Genomic DNA, 16,375 nt, shown 5'->3' on the forward strand with positions numbered 1-16,375 from the left:
TTTTGGTTGTTTCCCTTGCGCGGTCGCTTAATACACGTTTGACTGTAACGATATTGCCAAAGCCACCATCCTGCTCTAAAGATTTATATTATATGATTTCTTGTATTTTTTAGATACTGATGAATGTACAGCAGGGACAGATTACTGTGCCACAAATGCAGCATGTACAAACACTGTTGGAACTTTCACCTGTGCCTGTAATACAGGCTATAATGGGGATGGTACATCATGTACAGGTGAGGAGTAAAAATTTATACCATATTGTTTCATTTGTAAAACACCAAAATAAGGAGTAAAGTTTAAAGATCATTGTTTGGTGTTAATATACATACTATTTGCTTTTATTAACTAAAAAACAGTTTGCTGAAATTATTATTGTCATAAGAAACATTTTCTGTTTTCAGCTCGACTATTCGATAAGAATAAGTAGAGCTATTGTAGTCACCCGAGCGTAGGCGTCAGCGTAACCACTTATGTTAAAGTTTTTGTAATAGTTCAAATATTTTCAAAGTCCATTGACATATGGCTTTGAAACTTTGCACACTTGTTCACCATCATTACCCCAACCTGTAGACAGGAGGAGGTAACTGTATCAAGCATTTTGACAGAATTATGCCCCTTTTTCGACATAGAATTTACGTTTAAAGTTTTTGTAATAGTTCAAATATTTTCAAAGTCCATTGACATAATAATGGCTTTCAAACTTTGCACACTTGTTCACCATCATTACCCCAACCTGTAAACAGGAGGAGGTAATTGTGTCAAGCATTTTTTTTTTTACTATGAAGCACTAAGAATAGTCGAGCGTTGCTGTCCTACCAACAGCTCTTGTTGTATTCTGTTGGTTTAAAAAAACAGAATATTTATCCTGTCTTTCATACATTTTTATATAGGGATTTCTTGATATTTCCCTAATTTGAAGAACAAGTGACACCAGAAGTCAAAGGTCAGGTAATATGAAAATATGTATATGGACAATTTTGTAGGCTTGATTTGAGAAATTACATCACAAATGTTCACAATCAAAAGTCATGTCAGCATAATATAGGTCAATTATACAAGTTAAAGGTCACCAGAGATGAAAAAGGTCAAGAATTTGTCCAGAGCATATCTACATTCATGAGGGGATTTAAATATTGCTTCCATTGTAAGACATAATGTTGGATGTGTAAAGTAGGTCTCTAGGTCAAAGGTAAAGGTCACACTGTGATCATAAGAAAGTAGATAAATAATGTAACATCACAAATGTTTACCAAGAGGTTTGATAAAAATATGAAAGTGTGTGTATTGACAATTTAGTAGTCTTGAATTGAAGGATCTTTATATACAAAATGTTTACAAACATTAGGCTAAGTATTATCAGCATGATCCAGGTCAATATATGAAAGCTCAAGGTCAAGATTAAATGTAAAGGTTATCTTCAGACTATATCTTCTACATACATGGAGGAATCTTTGTATATTACAACACAGCAATTTTCACCACCATGAGATGTATTGTTGCACACATGAATCCGGTCTCTGTCAAAGGTCAAGGTCAAATAGAAATGAGAAGAAAACATTGACCATAGGGAGACTTTAAACATGCATTTAGGGATTGTCTTATAATTTGGAAGAAGTATTTAACATTTTGACTGAAGCACAATGTTATGAGTAAAATACAAGTCCATTTCACCAAGGTCAAGGTCACATGCAGAGGTCCAAGGTCAGATGAAAACATTGCAAAATGCCAGTATTTATCATTTAGTTTTAGGAATTTAATGGAAAAGCAATATTGTGAGACGGGTTTATTTTGTGAAAAAATTGGCATTCTTACTTTACCATCTTTACATTTTGTAGATATCGATGAATGTACAGCAGGGACAGATAACTGCGACACAAATGCAGCATGTACAAACACTGCTGGAAATTTTACCTGTGCTTGTAATACAGGCTATAATGGTGATGGTACAACATGTACAGGTAAGGAGTGAAAACTTGTAAAGGAAATTTGATGTTTAATTTTAAATTCTTGTTTGTCTGCCTGACCTTTGTTTCCAACTTTGTTTGGTTTAGAATAGAGATGGCAACGAATACCAAAATTAAGACTCGAGTACACGGTCATTTTTCCGATAGAGTAATCGGTTACTCGGATGATTTCCAATGATCTTCAAAGTTTATCACACAATATCAACACCGTCCGCATGCTACTTTCCTTTTCTATTTACGTTCATAGAATTCGTAACTATAGATAGGACTGCAAAGGAGACAAATTAATTAAAATTAAATCAACGACATATACTTTAGAACATTTTAATTAATGCAATATCAAGTTTAAAACATATTTAGCAGTTGAAACATCAAATATAACCGGGTCTAAATACTTGTGACCTTAATTATTATATCGTTATAGCAATACGGCCCTTTGTTGTTTTCAAAAATGTTACCTTAAAAGAAGATTCGGGTACAAACTGCATTGTGTTACACAATTAAAGGTTACTAAATATCATAAGAGGCCGGACGACGTAAGCAACACATGTGCGCGTGTCAAACTGTTGATCGCCTCATTAAATTTATGGTATCATTTTCGCACCTGTGCAAGGAAGTTGTGATTGCATTTAACAGGTATTTATGAAGGTATATGCACTTCTTCGAATTTTTTAACTAATTGGATACACCAAACTGTCTAAATAGCAAATAAAATAGAAATTAATATGCATTTTTTTCCGAGTAATCGAATATCAATTTTGTTAACCGTGCCATCCCTAGTTTAGAAATATAAAACCATTTGTCCTACGCATTGGATTTAGTTGGTCTATATACAGTGTATAAATTACAGTTTTTTTCTACAGTCTCCTATCATTCCTCCTTTGTTCAAATATGTGGTTGTATTTGCATTGCAATTAAAAAATTTTCAACATGTTTTATCCTAAACTTGCACCCTCTCGTGTACATCGGACCCCTTTTGTATATGTGCACCCTCTTTTGTACATGTATACAATGTATATTGCTATATTGTTCAACTTATATGTTTTGTAAGGTTTTTGATGTACACCTGATTAAATCAATAGGGAGAGCTCTAGATTAGGTAAACACTGGTTGGTGGTTTGATTTCTTAGAGCCATTTGATCTTGGTCATTAAGTTTAATGGTCATTTGTCTCTCACACCTGATACATGAGTTGCGATAAATTAATAAGTGGGTTACTTGTGGAGAAATTCGTATAATTACTCGTTAGTTATCCATAAAAACCTGTGGGTGGATTTTGACTGCAAAGTTATGACCAAAAACATGTGTTAAAAGCATTGTGAAAACCAGAAAAAACTAACTTAATGTAAATCATTGATTTCTCACTGGTATTAATTTTTCTTCTTCAAAGATGTTTTGAATAGATGGTTGGCATAGTTACATCATGTTTTAACTAACACTTTTCTTTGATTTAAAGTTTTCTGACCTTTTTCTATTTAGATATAAATGAATGTACAGCAGGGACACATAATTGTGATACCAATGCAGCATGTACAAACACTGTTGGCAATTTCACCTGTGCTTGTTATACAGGCTATAATGGTGATGGTACATCATGTACAGGTAAGGAAAACTTACAGAGATAAGCCATTATGTTATTACAATTTTATAATTTCATCTGACCGCCATCATGCATTAAAAGAAATTAAGATAAAGGACTTTATTCTTCTTCAATTATTATGCCCCCATTTCGAAGAAAAGGGGGTATATTGCTTTGCACTTGTCGGTCCCTCGGTCCGTAGACCAAATGGTTTCCGAGTGATAACTAAAGAACCCTTAGGCCTAGGAACTTCAAACTTGGTATGGTGATTGGTCATGACCAGTAGATGACCCCTATTGATTTTGGGGTCAAGGGGTCAAAGGTCAAGGTCACATTGACCTTATAAGCAAAAACGGTTTCCGATCAATAACTAAAGAACATTAAGGCCTAGGAACTTCAAACTTGGTATGGTGATTGGTCATGATCAGTAGATGACCCCTATTGATTTTGGGGTCAAGGGGTCAAAGGTCAAGGTCACATTGACCTTGTAAGCAAAAACGGTTTCCGATCAATAACTTAAGACCATTAAGGCCTAGGAACTTCAAACTTGGTATGGTGATTGGTCATGATCAGTAGATGACCCCTATTGATTTTGGGGTCAAGGGGTCAAAGGTCAAGGTCACATTGACCTTGTAAGTAAAAACGGTTTCTGATCATTAACTTAAGAACGCTTAGGCCTTGGAACTTTAAACTTTGTATGGTGATTTGTCATGACCAGCAAATTACCCCTATTGATTTTGGGATCAAGGGGCCAAAGGTCATGGTCACATTGACCTTGTAAGTAAAAACGGTTTCTGATCAATAACTAAAGAACGCTTCAGCCTAGGAACTTCAAACTTGGCATGGTGATTGGTCATGACCAGCAGATGACCCCTATTGATTTTGGGGCCAAAGGTCAAGGTCACATTGACCTTGTATGTTAAAATGGTTTCGGATCAATAATTAAAGAACCCTTAGGCCTAGGAACTTCAAACTTGGCATGGTGATTGGTCATGACCAGCAGATGACCCCTATTGATTTTGGGGTCAAGGGGTCAAAGGTCAAGGTCACATTGACCTTGTAGGTTGATCAATTAACTAAAAACGCTTGGGCCTAGGAACTTCAAACTTTGTATGATGATTGGTCGTGACCACCAGGTGACCCCTATTGAGTTTTGGGTCAAGGGGTCAAAGGTCAAGGTCATGACCAGTAGATACTTGATAACCCTTATTAATTGTTTGATCACTGGGTCAGAAGTCATGCATAATAACCTTATCACATGACTAATTGGCTGCTGATAGGGGGCATACATGTTTTACAAACATATCTTGTTTGATCATAAATTACATAAAGCTGGTAAATGTGCGATATCTGTCATACTTCTTGTGTGCTCAGCAAGTCAATCTCCTACGCAAAGATCTCCCCTTATCAGTACAGAAATCTCTGCCATCACAAACATTGAAATATCAATATTTGGATATTTACATTTTTTAGCATTTTAATTTATTTTTCATTATTTTGTATACTTTTGATAATTTTTTTGATAAAATATAACGGACATAGGTACAAAAAGTTAAAAATAAAACAGAAAGAGAAAAATGACATTGATTTTCTATGTTATGGTCGATATTTACATTTGAATTTCGACGTTACGTCATGTGACTTTCATCATCATGTGATGTCTGTGAAGGCAGTGATAACAATTCTGCCAAGGGAGGAAATCAGTGTGAGGAGTTTGACAGCAAGTATCAGTGTGAAGTTAACTCATTGGACCAGTAATTGAAGGATTGCTGGCTATTTGCGCTAAAATCCCCAACAGGGGCAAGCCTTTCTTTTCCTTTACACTTATTTTGGGGTACTGATTGGTTTATAAGTTAAAGCTTACAGCTTAATTCCTACACAAAACAAAACTTCAATGGATTCTGTATAAACTAAAAAATAGAGTTATGTTAAATATATGCTTCTGTTTACCATTAATTTTGGCCCTAGAAATCATAATCACGATCAAAATTTATACTTCAGAATTTTCCTAAATTTATAAAGTTTTTCAGGATTATAAGCAAACCGTAAAAGAGAATGCAAGAATAAGATTGTGCAGTTGAAACATAATTATAAGGGTTTTCTTTCCCTCAAAAATTGTGATTTTAAGTTATTCTGAATTTTAGACTGAATGTAAAACCTCAAGCTTCCTGAATGTCGACATCAGTGATACTACTCTTGTGCATATTGTGCCTGAAATAATGCATAGTCTCAGGGGCACCTAAAGTTGTACTCTATCAATGAAGCTTGGAAAGTTGCCATATAACCATTATATAAGTGTTGGTATATGAATTTAAAATTTTACAACAAAAAAATCCTCTAAATGCAAATTGTATTTAAGGATCTTTTACTCTACCTCAATTGTCACTATTGTTATTTTAGATATTGATGAATGTACAGCAGGGACAGATAACTGTGATACCAATGCAGCATGTACAAACACAGCTGGAAATTTTACCTGTGCTTGTAATACAGGCTATAATGGGGATGGTACTTCATGTACAGGTAAGAGTTACAAAACATTCTTGTTATAATTTCATTGATATTATGCTAAGAGGCATTCCTTGACAGCAATGTAAACAAAAAAGATAGTTAAGAAATGACAGGCTTTGTCTTATTGATTATGTTTATGAGTACAAGATTTCTTACATCCGGTAGCACTACCTCTGTTGAATGATATAAGCAAAGATGATGTACATGATTTTGGTGGCCATTTTGAATGTTAATCTGCCCAATATATTATGGTAGCCTAGTAAAAGGTTATAATTGCCAAAACATCCATGAGAGAAGAGTATTTTTTAGTTGGAGTGAAATACATAAGTAATACATAAAAAATAAGCAGACGAAAGTATAGAATATTTAACCACTATTCATGTCTAATATAAATTGAATAAGCACCTATATAATCAGAAGTAGGGAAAACATTGGTCCCATCAAGTGCTTCTTGCAGAATTTCAAAATAAATAGATTTGCTAAGAACAGAATACGAAATGAAATTTCCCCTTGTGTCTGAGGGATTGCTCTTTAAGGGTTGTGGCATCAGAATTGCAGCAATGATTTATACCTGTGTTATTGTAACATGTGCCTAAATGGGTTTGAAATACTTAAGTCTATGCATCTCTAAGCTCCAGCAGGTGAGGTGGTATTGACCCCTGGTGTTGCTTCCCTGGTGTTGCTTTAAGTTTGTAACAACCAAGTTTGCCAAAATCATTTTGCCTGTTTTGGCGCCATATGACCTAAGTAATGTTGATATGCCATAAAACCAAACCAACCAAGCAAACAAACAAAATGGAATCAGTTTCATATTCTTCCATTTTTAGATATAAATGAATGTACAGCAGGGACAGATAACTGTGACACAAATGCAGCATGTACAAACACTGTTGGAAGTTTCACCTGTGCCTGTAATACAGGCTATAATGGGGATGGTACATCATGTACAGGTAAGATTCTAGAAAATTTGAAATTACATTTTGAATCTGAAGAGTAAGCTTGAAAAGATACATGGAACTGTTATGAAACTTGAATGGAGGAAAAGACTACTATAGATTAGACAACATAGATTTGATGAAAAATTCAAACTATTGCGTTCTAGGCATATTAATAATGAGGTGTTGTTCAACGTTTAACTTAATAAATTTAAAACAGCAGACTTACAACTGTAGTAATTTTGAACTGTCTTCTATGTATTTGAGGGATTTCAATATCATATTGTTGAAAAATATATGAAAAGGCTGCTGACTGTAATTTGTAGGAAGATGCATGTTATCACTTTAACTTGCTTTCATTTACTGTAATATCTGATATTTTCATGAGGCCAAAATTTTGGGAATCAGCATTTTTTTTTGCTAAATCAACATTTGGACCAATTGGCAAGGTTAAATATTAGCAAATTACTACTCTCAGTTTTGGTATAAAATTTATATGATACTTCATGAATATTTGTTTTTGAAAAAATATTCAATTTACAAAACTATCAAAAATTTAATCCTTCCTGAAAATGTCTGGTTTTACAGTAGCGAAATTTAGGAAATTATTAGGATTATGGCCTGTTTGGATTTCAAGAGTTTCCAATGTAATTGCTTGTAACTTAAAAGGCTTTGCTAAATGAAAATTACTCAGATGTTCAAATATAATGTGTACAAGTCATATGTTTTTCGTTTGCCTCATTTCAGATATTGATGAATGTACAGCAGGGACAGATAACTGTGACACAAATGCAGCATGTACAAACACAGCTGGAAGTTTTACCTGTGCCTGTAATACAGGCTATAAAGGTGATGGTACAACATGTACAGGTACATTCTTAACATGTTTTTAGCGCGACTATTCGATAAGAATAAGTAGAGCTATTGCAGTCACCCGAGCGTCGGCGTCGGCGTCAGCGTCAGCGTAACCACTTATGTTAAAGTTTTTGTAATAGATCAAATATTTTCAAAGTCCATAGACATATGGCTTTGAAACTTTGCACACTTGTTCACCATCATGACCCCAACCTGTAGACAGGAGGAGGTAACTCTATCAAGCATTTTGACAGAATTATGCCCCTTTTTCGACTTAGAATTTACGTTAAAGTTTTTGTAATAGTTCAAATATTTTCAAAGTCCATTGACATATGGCTTTGAAACTTTGCACACTTGTTCACCATCATGACCCCAACCTGAAGACAGGAGGAGGTAACTCTATCAAGCATTTTGACAGAATTATGCCCCTTTTTCGACTTAGAATTTACGTTAAAGTTTTTGTAATAGTTCAAATATTTTCAAAGTCCATTGACATATGGCTTTGAAACTTTGCACACTTGTTTACCATCATGACCCCAACCTGTAGACAGGAGGAGGTAACTCTATCAAGCATTTTGACAGAATTATGCCCCTTTTTCGACTTAGAATTTACGTTAAACTTTTTGTAATAGTTCAAATATTTTCAAAGTCCATGGACATATGGCTTTGAAACTTTGCACACTTGTTCAACATCATGACCCCAACCTGTAAACAGGAGGAGGTAACTCTATCAAGCATTTTGACAGAATTATGCCCCTTTTTCGACTTAGAATTTACGTTAAACTTTTTGTAATAGTTCAAATATTTTCAAAGTCCATTGACATATGGCTTTGAAACATTGCACACTTGTTCAACATCATGACCAAAACCTGTAAACAGGAGGAGGTAACTCTATCAAGCATTTTGACAGAATTATGCCCCTTTTTCGACTTAGAATTTACGTTAAAGTTTTTGTAATAGTTCAAATATTTTCAAAGTCCATTGACATATGGCTTTGAAACTTTGCACACTTGTTCACCATCATGACCCCAACCTGTAAACAGGAGGAGGTAACTGTATCAAGCATTTTTTTTACTATCAAGCACTAAGAATAGTCGAGCGTTGCTGTCCTACCGACAGCTCTTGTTATTGTCCCCAGCCATTTCTAAGAAAAAAGAGGGGTATATAGAAATACCGAAATATTTTATTGGACGAGTTCAATAAATTTAGTATTAACACATACCTAAAATAAAGACTGTTTAAAATGCAAAAGAACCATTTTTCATTGGCGAGCCTATAGTATAACATTCACATTTAGCACATTTCTACACTTTTTTTGTAAAAAAAAAAATGATGTTGTAGTGAAATTTAGGCATGGCCCTACAAAACCATTTTTAGAGAGTCACAAAAGCAATATGGGTTTAATATATATATTATACTTCAGCCATATGATAATTTTTTTGTTAAACTATTTATTTTTCTACAATCTGTTGCAGTTCAAATATGAAAAATAATAGTGTTTCATTTATAAGTCTCATCGCTAAATGAAATTTACTTGAATTTTCAAATCGAATATGCGATTAAATCTTTTGTCTACTTCATTATAGATATCAATGAATGTACAGCAGGGACACATAACTGTGATACCAATGCAGCATGTACAAACACTGCTGGGAGTTTTACCTGTGTCTGTAACCAGGGTTATTCAGGAAATGGTACTTCTTGCCAAGGTGAGTTGTAAGGACTAGACTACCTCAACTCTGGCTGCTGAGATGACTTGTATATATCTACCATATATGTACTGGTTTAGTGCCAGGTCAATATGTACATCCTTGCTTACTCAAAAGTCTTTTAATCTGCCCCCCCCCCCCACCTTAGGGGCAGAAGGGCATATAGCTTTTTGTTCATCTGTCATAGTGCCAGTCAGAAGAGTGACAAAACATTGGAATATTTGGGCATCCCTGTCCAATTAACATATATCTCATTGAAATTGTGAACCAATTAAAAATTTGTCATACAGTAACAAGTCTTTGATTTCAAGCATTCAAGCTAACAAACTTTGATACTTGAAGGCAGATTCTTTAACCCTATATTACATGCAATTGAATCATGTATGTCAGTTGAACATATCTGATAGTTATGATCTTTGGTTCCAGTCAGATGCATTGTATTCTTTACAAAGTTATGAAATCTATAGGGTTTCTTCATTTACCAAAAAATTTGTATTTAAAAAAAAAAATCTGGTCATAATGTTGTATGTGTGACATTATTATGGCTGAATGATGAAATTTTGTGTGAAATGCATAACAAATTCTGCCCACCAACTTCTGCTCACTTGCTCTCTAATGCTTTTAGCTAAGATCCTGGTGGCAGAAACCTGTCATTCTTTTATGTAATCCTTTTAAATACCCTAACCTGCTGGTTTTGTATAATAGATTTACCCAGCTTTATAAAAATTAAGCCTGGTCAGACTACACAGATTTTTTCTGTTGCACATAAGCTTACATTCTTTGACTGATATCTTCCATATATGGAAGTTACATACCTTTGCATGGAGTTGGTCAAGGTCAGAGCCATTAATATCCTGTGCTAAAAAAGAGTTTGACTCATTTGCCCGTACAGTCTTTATTTATTGACCAATATCTTTTATATTTTATAGGTTTATACTTTGGGTGATCCTCTTACTTTTGTAGGATAAACTTGACCAAAGAGACCCCTTACTCTGTACAAAACACATTTTTACACTTTGCTCACAGAGCCTATACAGGGCTACAGATAACATTTTGTGTATATTGGGTAATTACCCCTTGTTTTGTGATCTATTGGGTTTCTTCTATTTTCTTTGAGTTATTTCTGTATATTTTACCCTACACCCTTAAACCAATTTGGGTTATAAAGCACGAGTGCATGTATTTTACCCAAAATTTCTGACCTTCATTGTAGACTGTTGTAGGTTTTGTATGGTTATAATTAAGCTACTTACTAGTATGCTTTATGGTTTATTGGCCTAGGAGATTTCCAAGCTGCTGATATAATTTAAAGGTTAAAACAGTCTGAAACAGTATGATCTGCCTGATGTAGACGTTAAGTAATAATTTACGTCATTATGCACCAGTTCAAATGTAGTTTGCATAAATAAGAATTCATTTACTTTTTCTTACCCTTAGTTATTATTTCTATTGGGTTTTTAGACATTTTAATTGGGTAATAACGCAAAAACGCATGTTATCTGCAGCCCTGCCTATATTTATTGACTAATGATTTATTTAATAACCAATGATTTATTAATTGACCAATGGTTTGCATTACAAAGACAGATTTACAGGTTCAGATAGCCCCATCACCTTTAGAGATATGCTTTCTTTTACAGATTGTGGGAAATTAAATGATCCGGCAAATGGATCAGTTAATCAGACAGGAACCACATATAATGAACAGACAATATATGTTTGTAATGAAGGGTACGAGAATACAGGAGGAGATCTGTTGCGGGTATGTCAGGCTGATGGTTCATGGAATGGTACCGAAGTTGTATGCACTATTGAAGGTGTGTAATGTTCTAGTTAGTTTAAGGATGGCTATTCCAAGAATAGGGAGAGCTATTGTTCTCACCCTGGCATTGCCAATGCTGTCACACTTTGGTGTTCTTACATGCAAGTTGGCATCTCAAATTCTTAAGAAGGGAATTGTTTGAAACTTTACGCACTTGTTCTCTGTAATTATGTAACATAATGGGAGGGCACAGGTCCCATAACACTCAAGTTACCTTTTTAAAGAGTTAAGCCCCTTTTCTTTCTGATACTAAATAGGTGTGAAATGTTTGAGGGTCACACCTTACCTGCAAGTCTAAAGCTAAAAAGTTGCTGTATGATTCCAGAAATGTTTGACTTTAACTTTACCAAAAGAAAACAAAAAACAATAGAAAATATAGTTTTAAAGTTTAAAAAATATTTATTTGTCCCCAGACTGTGGAAATTTGACAACACCATCAGGAGGGTCAGTTAGTTATAAAGATTCTACATATGGAGAGATAGCTACCTACTCGTGTAACACAGGTTACCAGCAGACAGGAGGGGAGGCTACTCGTACCTGTGTGCAAGGTGGAGTTTGGAATGGAACGGAAATTGTCTGTCAGATTTACAGTAAGAAATTTGTTTAAACATTAATGAAATATATTTTTGAGGTGTGAAAAAAATAATACTTAAAATGCATTGCAAATTACGTTAGAATTTATGTTTTAAAAGGTAAAGCTCTTGTTTATTATAGTGTTGCCCATACTGAAAGGGCCAACCATTTCTGACTTATGAGACACCTTTTGCTTGCATACCATATACCTCTTGTATGCACCAGAGCAAAACATGCTTAATGACTGCATACAGCTAAAAAGCCTTTATTTGTGAAGAACTTCGATTTCAATCTAATTTTAAGATTACCTTTGTACTTCTGAAATGACATTGATTAGGTCTCTTTTACTTCACTAGCTGAGAAATTGGTAACAACCGATTCATTATCGAGGAAAGCCAGTTAGGTTGACGTGCCACCAAAATATGACCTAATTGTGTAGAAAATTTTAAACCAGACAAAGAAATAAACAGCATACATGATAATGGTTTATATACTCAGTATCACAAAATTTTTCTGGTGATTATTTGCAGCTTGTCCAAATGCAACTGATCCCACAAACGGTACAGTAGTAGCAACTGGTTATACATATGGGGAGAATGCCACTTTTAGTTGTGATTCAGGGTTTGATTTAGATGGGAACAGTACTTTAACCTGTGGATTAGGCACCTGGGACAGTAATTTTCCTACATGTGTCAAAAAAGGTAGGTTATATACTAATATATGAAAGATCAAGTAAAGCTTGATATTGAATTGCTTAAATATTGAGATTTTTATGCTCCCTGAAAAATTTCACAACTATTTCACTGAAATGATCAACATATTGAGACGAAGTGTCGCACGCAAGTCGGTAAATAGATCTAATTGAGTAGAAGTGCAGTGCAAAGAACAGTAACTCTGCATTGCCTAAGTTTGGAATTATCACACTTTGAACTTTGTCTGGGACATAACTCTGAAACTACAAAAGATACACTTTTCTGTGTCCAAATCCTAGTCAAGGAGCATCACCAGGTACAACCGGCTCTTGTTATGCCCCCACAGAGTGGGAGCATATAGCGTTGCACTTGTCCGTCCGAGTGTCCCTCCATCCGTCTGTCCGTACGTCCCAAAATCTTGTGAACGCAACTCCTCTTAAACCAGATGGCAGATTGCTTAAACTTCCGGGATGAACAACCTTAATGTGTAGATGGTAGTAAAGGAAGGAATTTTTGCTGCGACCAAATTTAACAGAATTATGGCCCTTTGTTGATTTTTTCAATATATACTCTGTAGAAATTTTGTGAACGCAACTCCTCTTAAACCGGATGGCAGATTTTGCTTAAACTTCCAGGGATGAACAACCTTAATGTGTAGATGGTAGTTAAGGAAGGAATTTTTGCTGCAACCAAATTTAACAGAATTATGGCCCTTTGTTGATTTTTTCACTATATACTCTGTAGAAATTTTTTGAACGCAACTCCTCTTAAACCAGATGGCAGATTTTGCTTAAACTTCCAGGGATGAACAACCTTAATGTGTAGATGGTAGTAAAGGAAGGAATCTTTGCTGCGACCAAATTTAACAGAGTTATGGCCCTTTGTTGATTTTTTCACTATATACTACGTAGAAATTTTGTGAACGCAACTCCTCTTAAACCGGATGGCAGATTTTGCTTAAACTTCCAGGGATGAACAACCTTAATGTGTAGATGGTAGTAAAGGAAGGAATTTTTGCTGCAACCAAATTTAACAGAATTATGGCCCTTTGTTGATTTTTTCACTATATACTCTGTAGAAATTTTGTGAACGCAACTCCTCTTAAACCGGATGGCAGATTTTGCTTAAACTTCCAGGGATGAACAACCTTAATGTGTAGATGGCAGTAAAGGAAGGAATTTTTGCTGCGACCAAATTTAACAGAATTATAGCCCTTTGTTGATTTTAAGTTTTCAACTTGTGGCACATGTAGTCCAAAAAATAGTTGACCTAGAGTCATAAGATTGACAGAACAGTGGCGTGTGGGGGCATCCGTGTCCTATGGACACATTTCTAGTTTTTACTTTGCTTTACTAAATTGACTTATAATGCTATATATTTACATTCTCCAATTAGATTATTTTACTTGACAAAAGTTAAAGTGTACAGGCTGGTCATAAAGCATTGAGCATCTTTCTCACATATGAACTTTGCATTATAAATTGACTTTTTAACTCCACTTTTTGAAGACGAAATAGATGGAATGTATGTTATAACCATAAAAATTTTAATGTTGTCCAATTTCTCTAATAATTTTAAAGGTATCAATATGAAACTTGGAATACTTGCTTATCATGACAAGAGACAGTAGTTAGACAAGGAGCATCATTCTGAAAGCTGTATTTTTGAAGTTAAGCCCTTTTTGAACTTAGAATTTCCAACAGATGAGCATTAATATGGCATTGTGGTGGTCTTGGCCAAAATTTGAAAATCACTTTCCATCAATACTTAAGTACTTCAGTTATGGTAGTAGTCAGCAATTTTTACAGACAATTTGAAATTTAATGGAAAAAAACATACTTCTGATTGTGTATGATTTATATTTCAGACTGTGGGGCATTGTCAACAAAGCTAGCAGACGCAAATGTTACACAATCCGGCACTAAATATTTAGATACAACAGTGTACACATGTGATACTGGTTTTATGATCGGTGTTGGGAACGTTTCTCTGATGGTAACATGTCAGTCAGATGGAAACTGGAGTGACAGTGTACCAACATGTATCCAGACTGGTAAATACTGGCTTTTAAAATCCTTAAACCTGCTGGAACTGAAAATGATTGATTTTTGCCATGTTGACTGACTAAACCTTTAAATTTTCATCTTCCTATCCCCATAATAGATAATGGACCATTTTATTAATGGAAGCTGGACAAGTCAAATTATGAGATATTCAGCAGGTTAAGTCTTAAAATGATCATTTTTAACAGAGTGATGTATTTTAACATGATGAGATATAACATTGTTTCATATAAATCTATATGTAAATTCTCTGTTAATTTAAATGTCAACAGTGACTTCATATTTTACTTATAAATATTTCTCATTAGTATATGTTTGTTGTCCTGTAATTGTAATTTAATTTGTCAAAGGTCAAACTTGTGTCTATTTTTAGACTGTGGCAGTTTATCTAAGCCAGAAAATGGGCAAGTGAACACTCAACCAGGGACGACATACCTGAAGTTAGCTTCCTACACTTGTAACCAAGGCTACAATCTAAATGGTACCAACGTAAGAGAATGCCAAGCTAATGGGTATTGGGATGGTGCAAAACCAACTTGTCAAATCATTGGTAGGATACTATCACACTTACTTGCAGAAGCAAAAAATATTCCTTGGTTTTTATCACATGATGTTACTCAGTTTAGTGTAATATTACCATTTTGTATATTTGTATACATGTTTTACTCAGATTTGATATAGAATGCCATGATGTCAACAGCCCTATATAATTTCCATATCTGATTTAAAGGGCATGGTTAAGGTTGTTTACTTCAAACCACTTGCACCTTAATAGTGTGGTTCAAAAACCAGCTAGGGACTTTGAATTCTTTATTGTTAGAAAGCTATCAAGGTAGCTTATGGAACTTCGGAGGTTTTACTCAGGTTACTGAAATAATGCACAGAAGGGCACCTGAGGTCCTCCTCAACCAGTTAAATTGGAAAGTTACCCATATGACCTTTGCTGTGTTGTTATGCCGTAAGACCCGATAAAATAAGAATTGTATGATTTCATCTTATAAATTGCATGCTAAATAAAGTCTTGCTTAAATTTCCTAGGTTAATTTCTTACCTGATTGATGGGCATTTCCTGCAAATAATTGTAAGACGATAAAAATAGATATTTACACTAGTGGTGGTAGTTTTAAAAACCAAAAAGGTCATCCAAATATGGACAATGATGTATCAGATCTTATTCTTAATTAAACATTTTTATGCCCCCGCCATGTAATGGCCGGGGCATATAGTGTTACCCTGTTCCGTCATTCCGTCCTTCCGTCCTTCCGTCATTCCGTCATTCTGTCATTCCGTCATCATCAGTTTCCGTTCATTATCTTAAGAACGGTTGCACACATTCAACTGAAATTTGACATATGAATATGTCATGACAAAATACAGGTCAAGTTCGAATTTGGTCATGGTTCGATGATTTTTGACAGAGTTATGCCCCTTTTACTTTGAAAATAATATGAAATTTCAGTTTCCGTTCATTATCTCCCCAACGGTACAACACATTCAACTCAAACTTGACATATGGATATGTCATGACAAAATACAGGTCAAGTTCGAATTTGGTCATGGTTCGATGATTTTTGGCAGAGTTATGCCCCTTTTACTTTGAAAATAATATGAAATTTTCAGTTTCCGTTCATTATCTCCCCTACGGTACAACACATTCAACCTAAACTTGA

At 34.7% G+C, this 16,375-nt stretch overlaps 1 protein-coding gene across 1 annotated transcript in view; it reads left to right on the forward strand.

Annotated features, from left to right (window-relative positions):
• The window catches only part of LOC132737129 (sushi, von Willebrand factor type A, EGF and pentraxin domain-containing protein 1-like), a 74,006-nt gene that overhangs the window by 24,272 nt on the left and 33,359 nt on the right, over window positions 1-16,375 (forward strand). The window contains exons 15-26 of the mRNA XM_060724384.1: window positions 114-236; window positions 1,839-1,961; window positions 3,446-3,568; window positions 5,946-6,068; window positions 6,884-7,006; window positions 7,739-7,861; window positions 9,433-9,555; window positions 11,196-11,372; window positions 11,791-11,967; window positions 12,481-12,651; window positions 14,510-14,695; window positions 15,079-15,255. Of these exons, the coding sequence (XP_060580367.1) occupies window positions 114-236; window positions 1,839-1,961; window positions 3,446-3,568; window positions 5,946-6,068; window positions 6,884-7,006; window positions 7,739-7,861; window positions 9,433-9,555; window positions 11,196-11,372; window positions 11,791-11,967; window positions 12,481-12,651; window positions 14,510-14,695; window positions 15,079-15,255 (1,749 nt within the window). The remainder of the gene's footprint in view (window positions 1-113; window positions 237-1,838; window positions 1,962-3,445; window positions 3,569-5,945; window positions 6,069-6,883; window positions 7,007-7,738; window positions 7,862-9,432; window positions 9,556-11,195; window positions 11,373-11,790; window positions 11,968-12,480; window positions 12,652-14,509; window positions 14,696-15,078; window positions 15,256-16,375) is intronic.

Source organism: Ruditapes philippinarum, unplaced genomic scaffold (assembly GCF_026571515.1).
Source record: "Ruditapes philippinarum isolate M1 unplaced genomic scaffold, ASM2657151v2 ctg1146_1_1_1_1, whole genome shotgun sequence".
Classification (NCBI taxonomy): domain Eukaryota; kingdom Metazoa; phylum Mollusca; class Bivalvia; order Venerida; family Veneridae; genus Ruditapes; species Ruditapes philippinarum.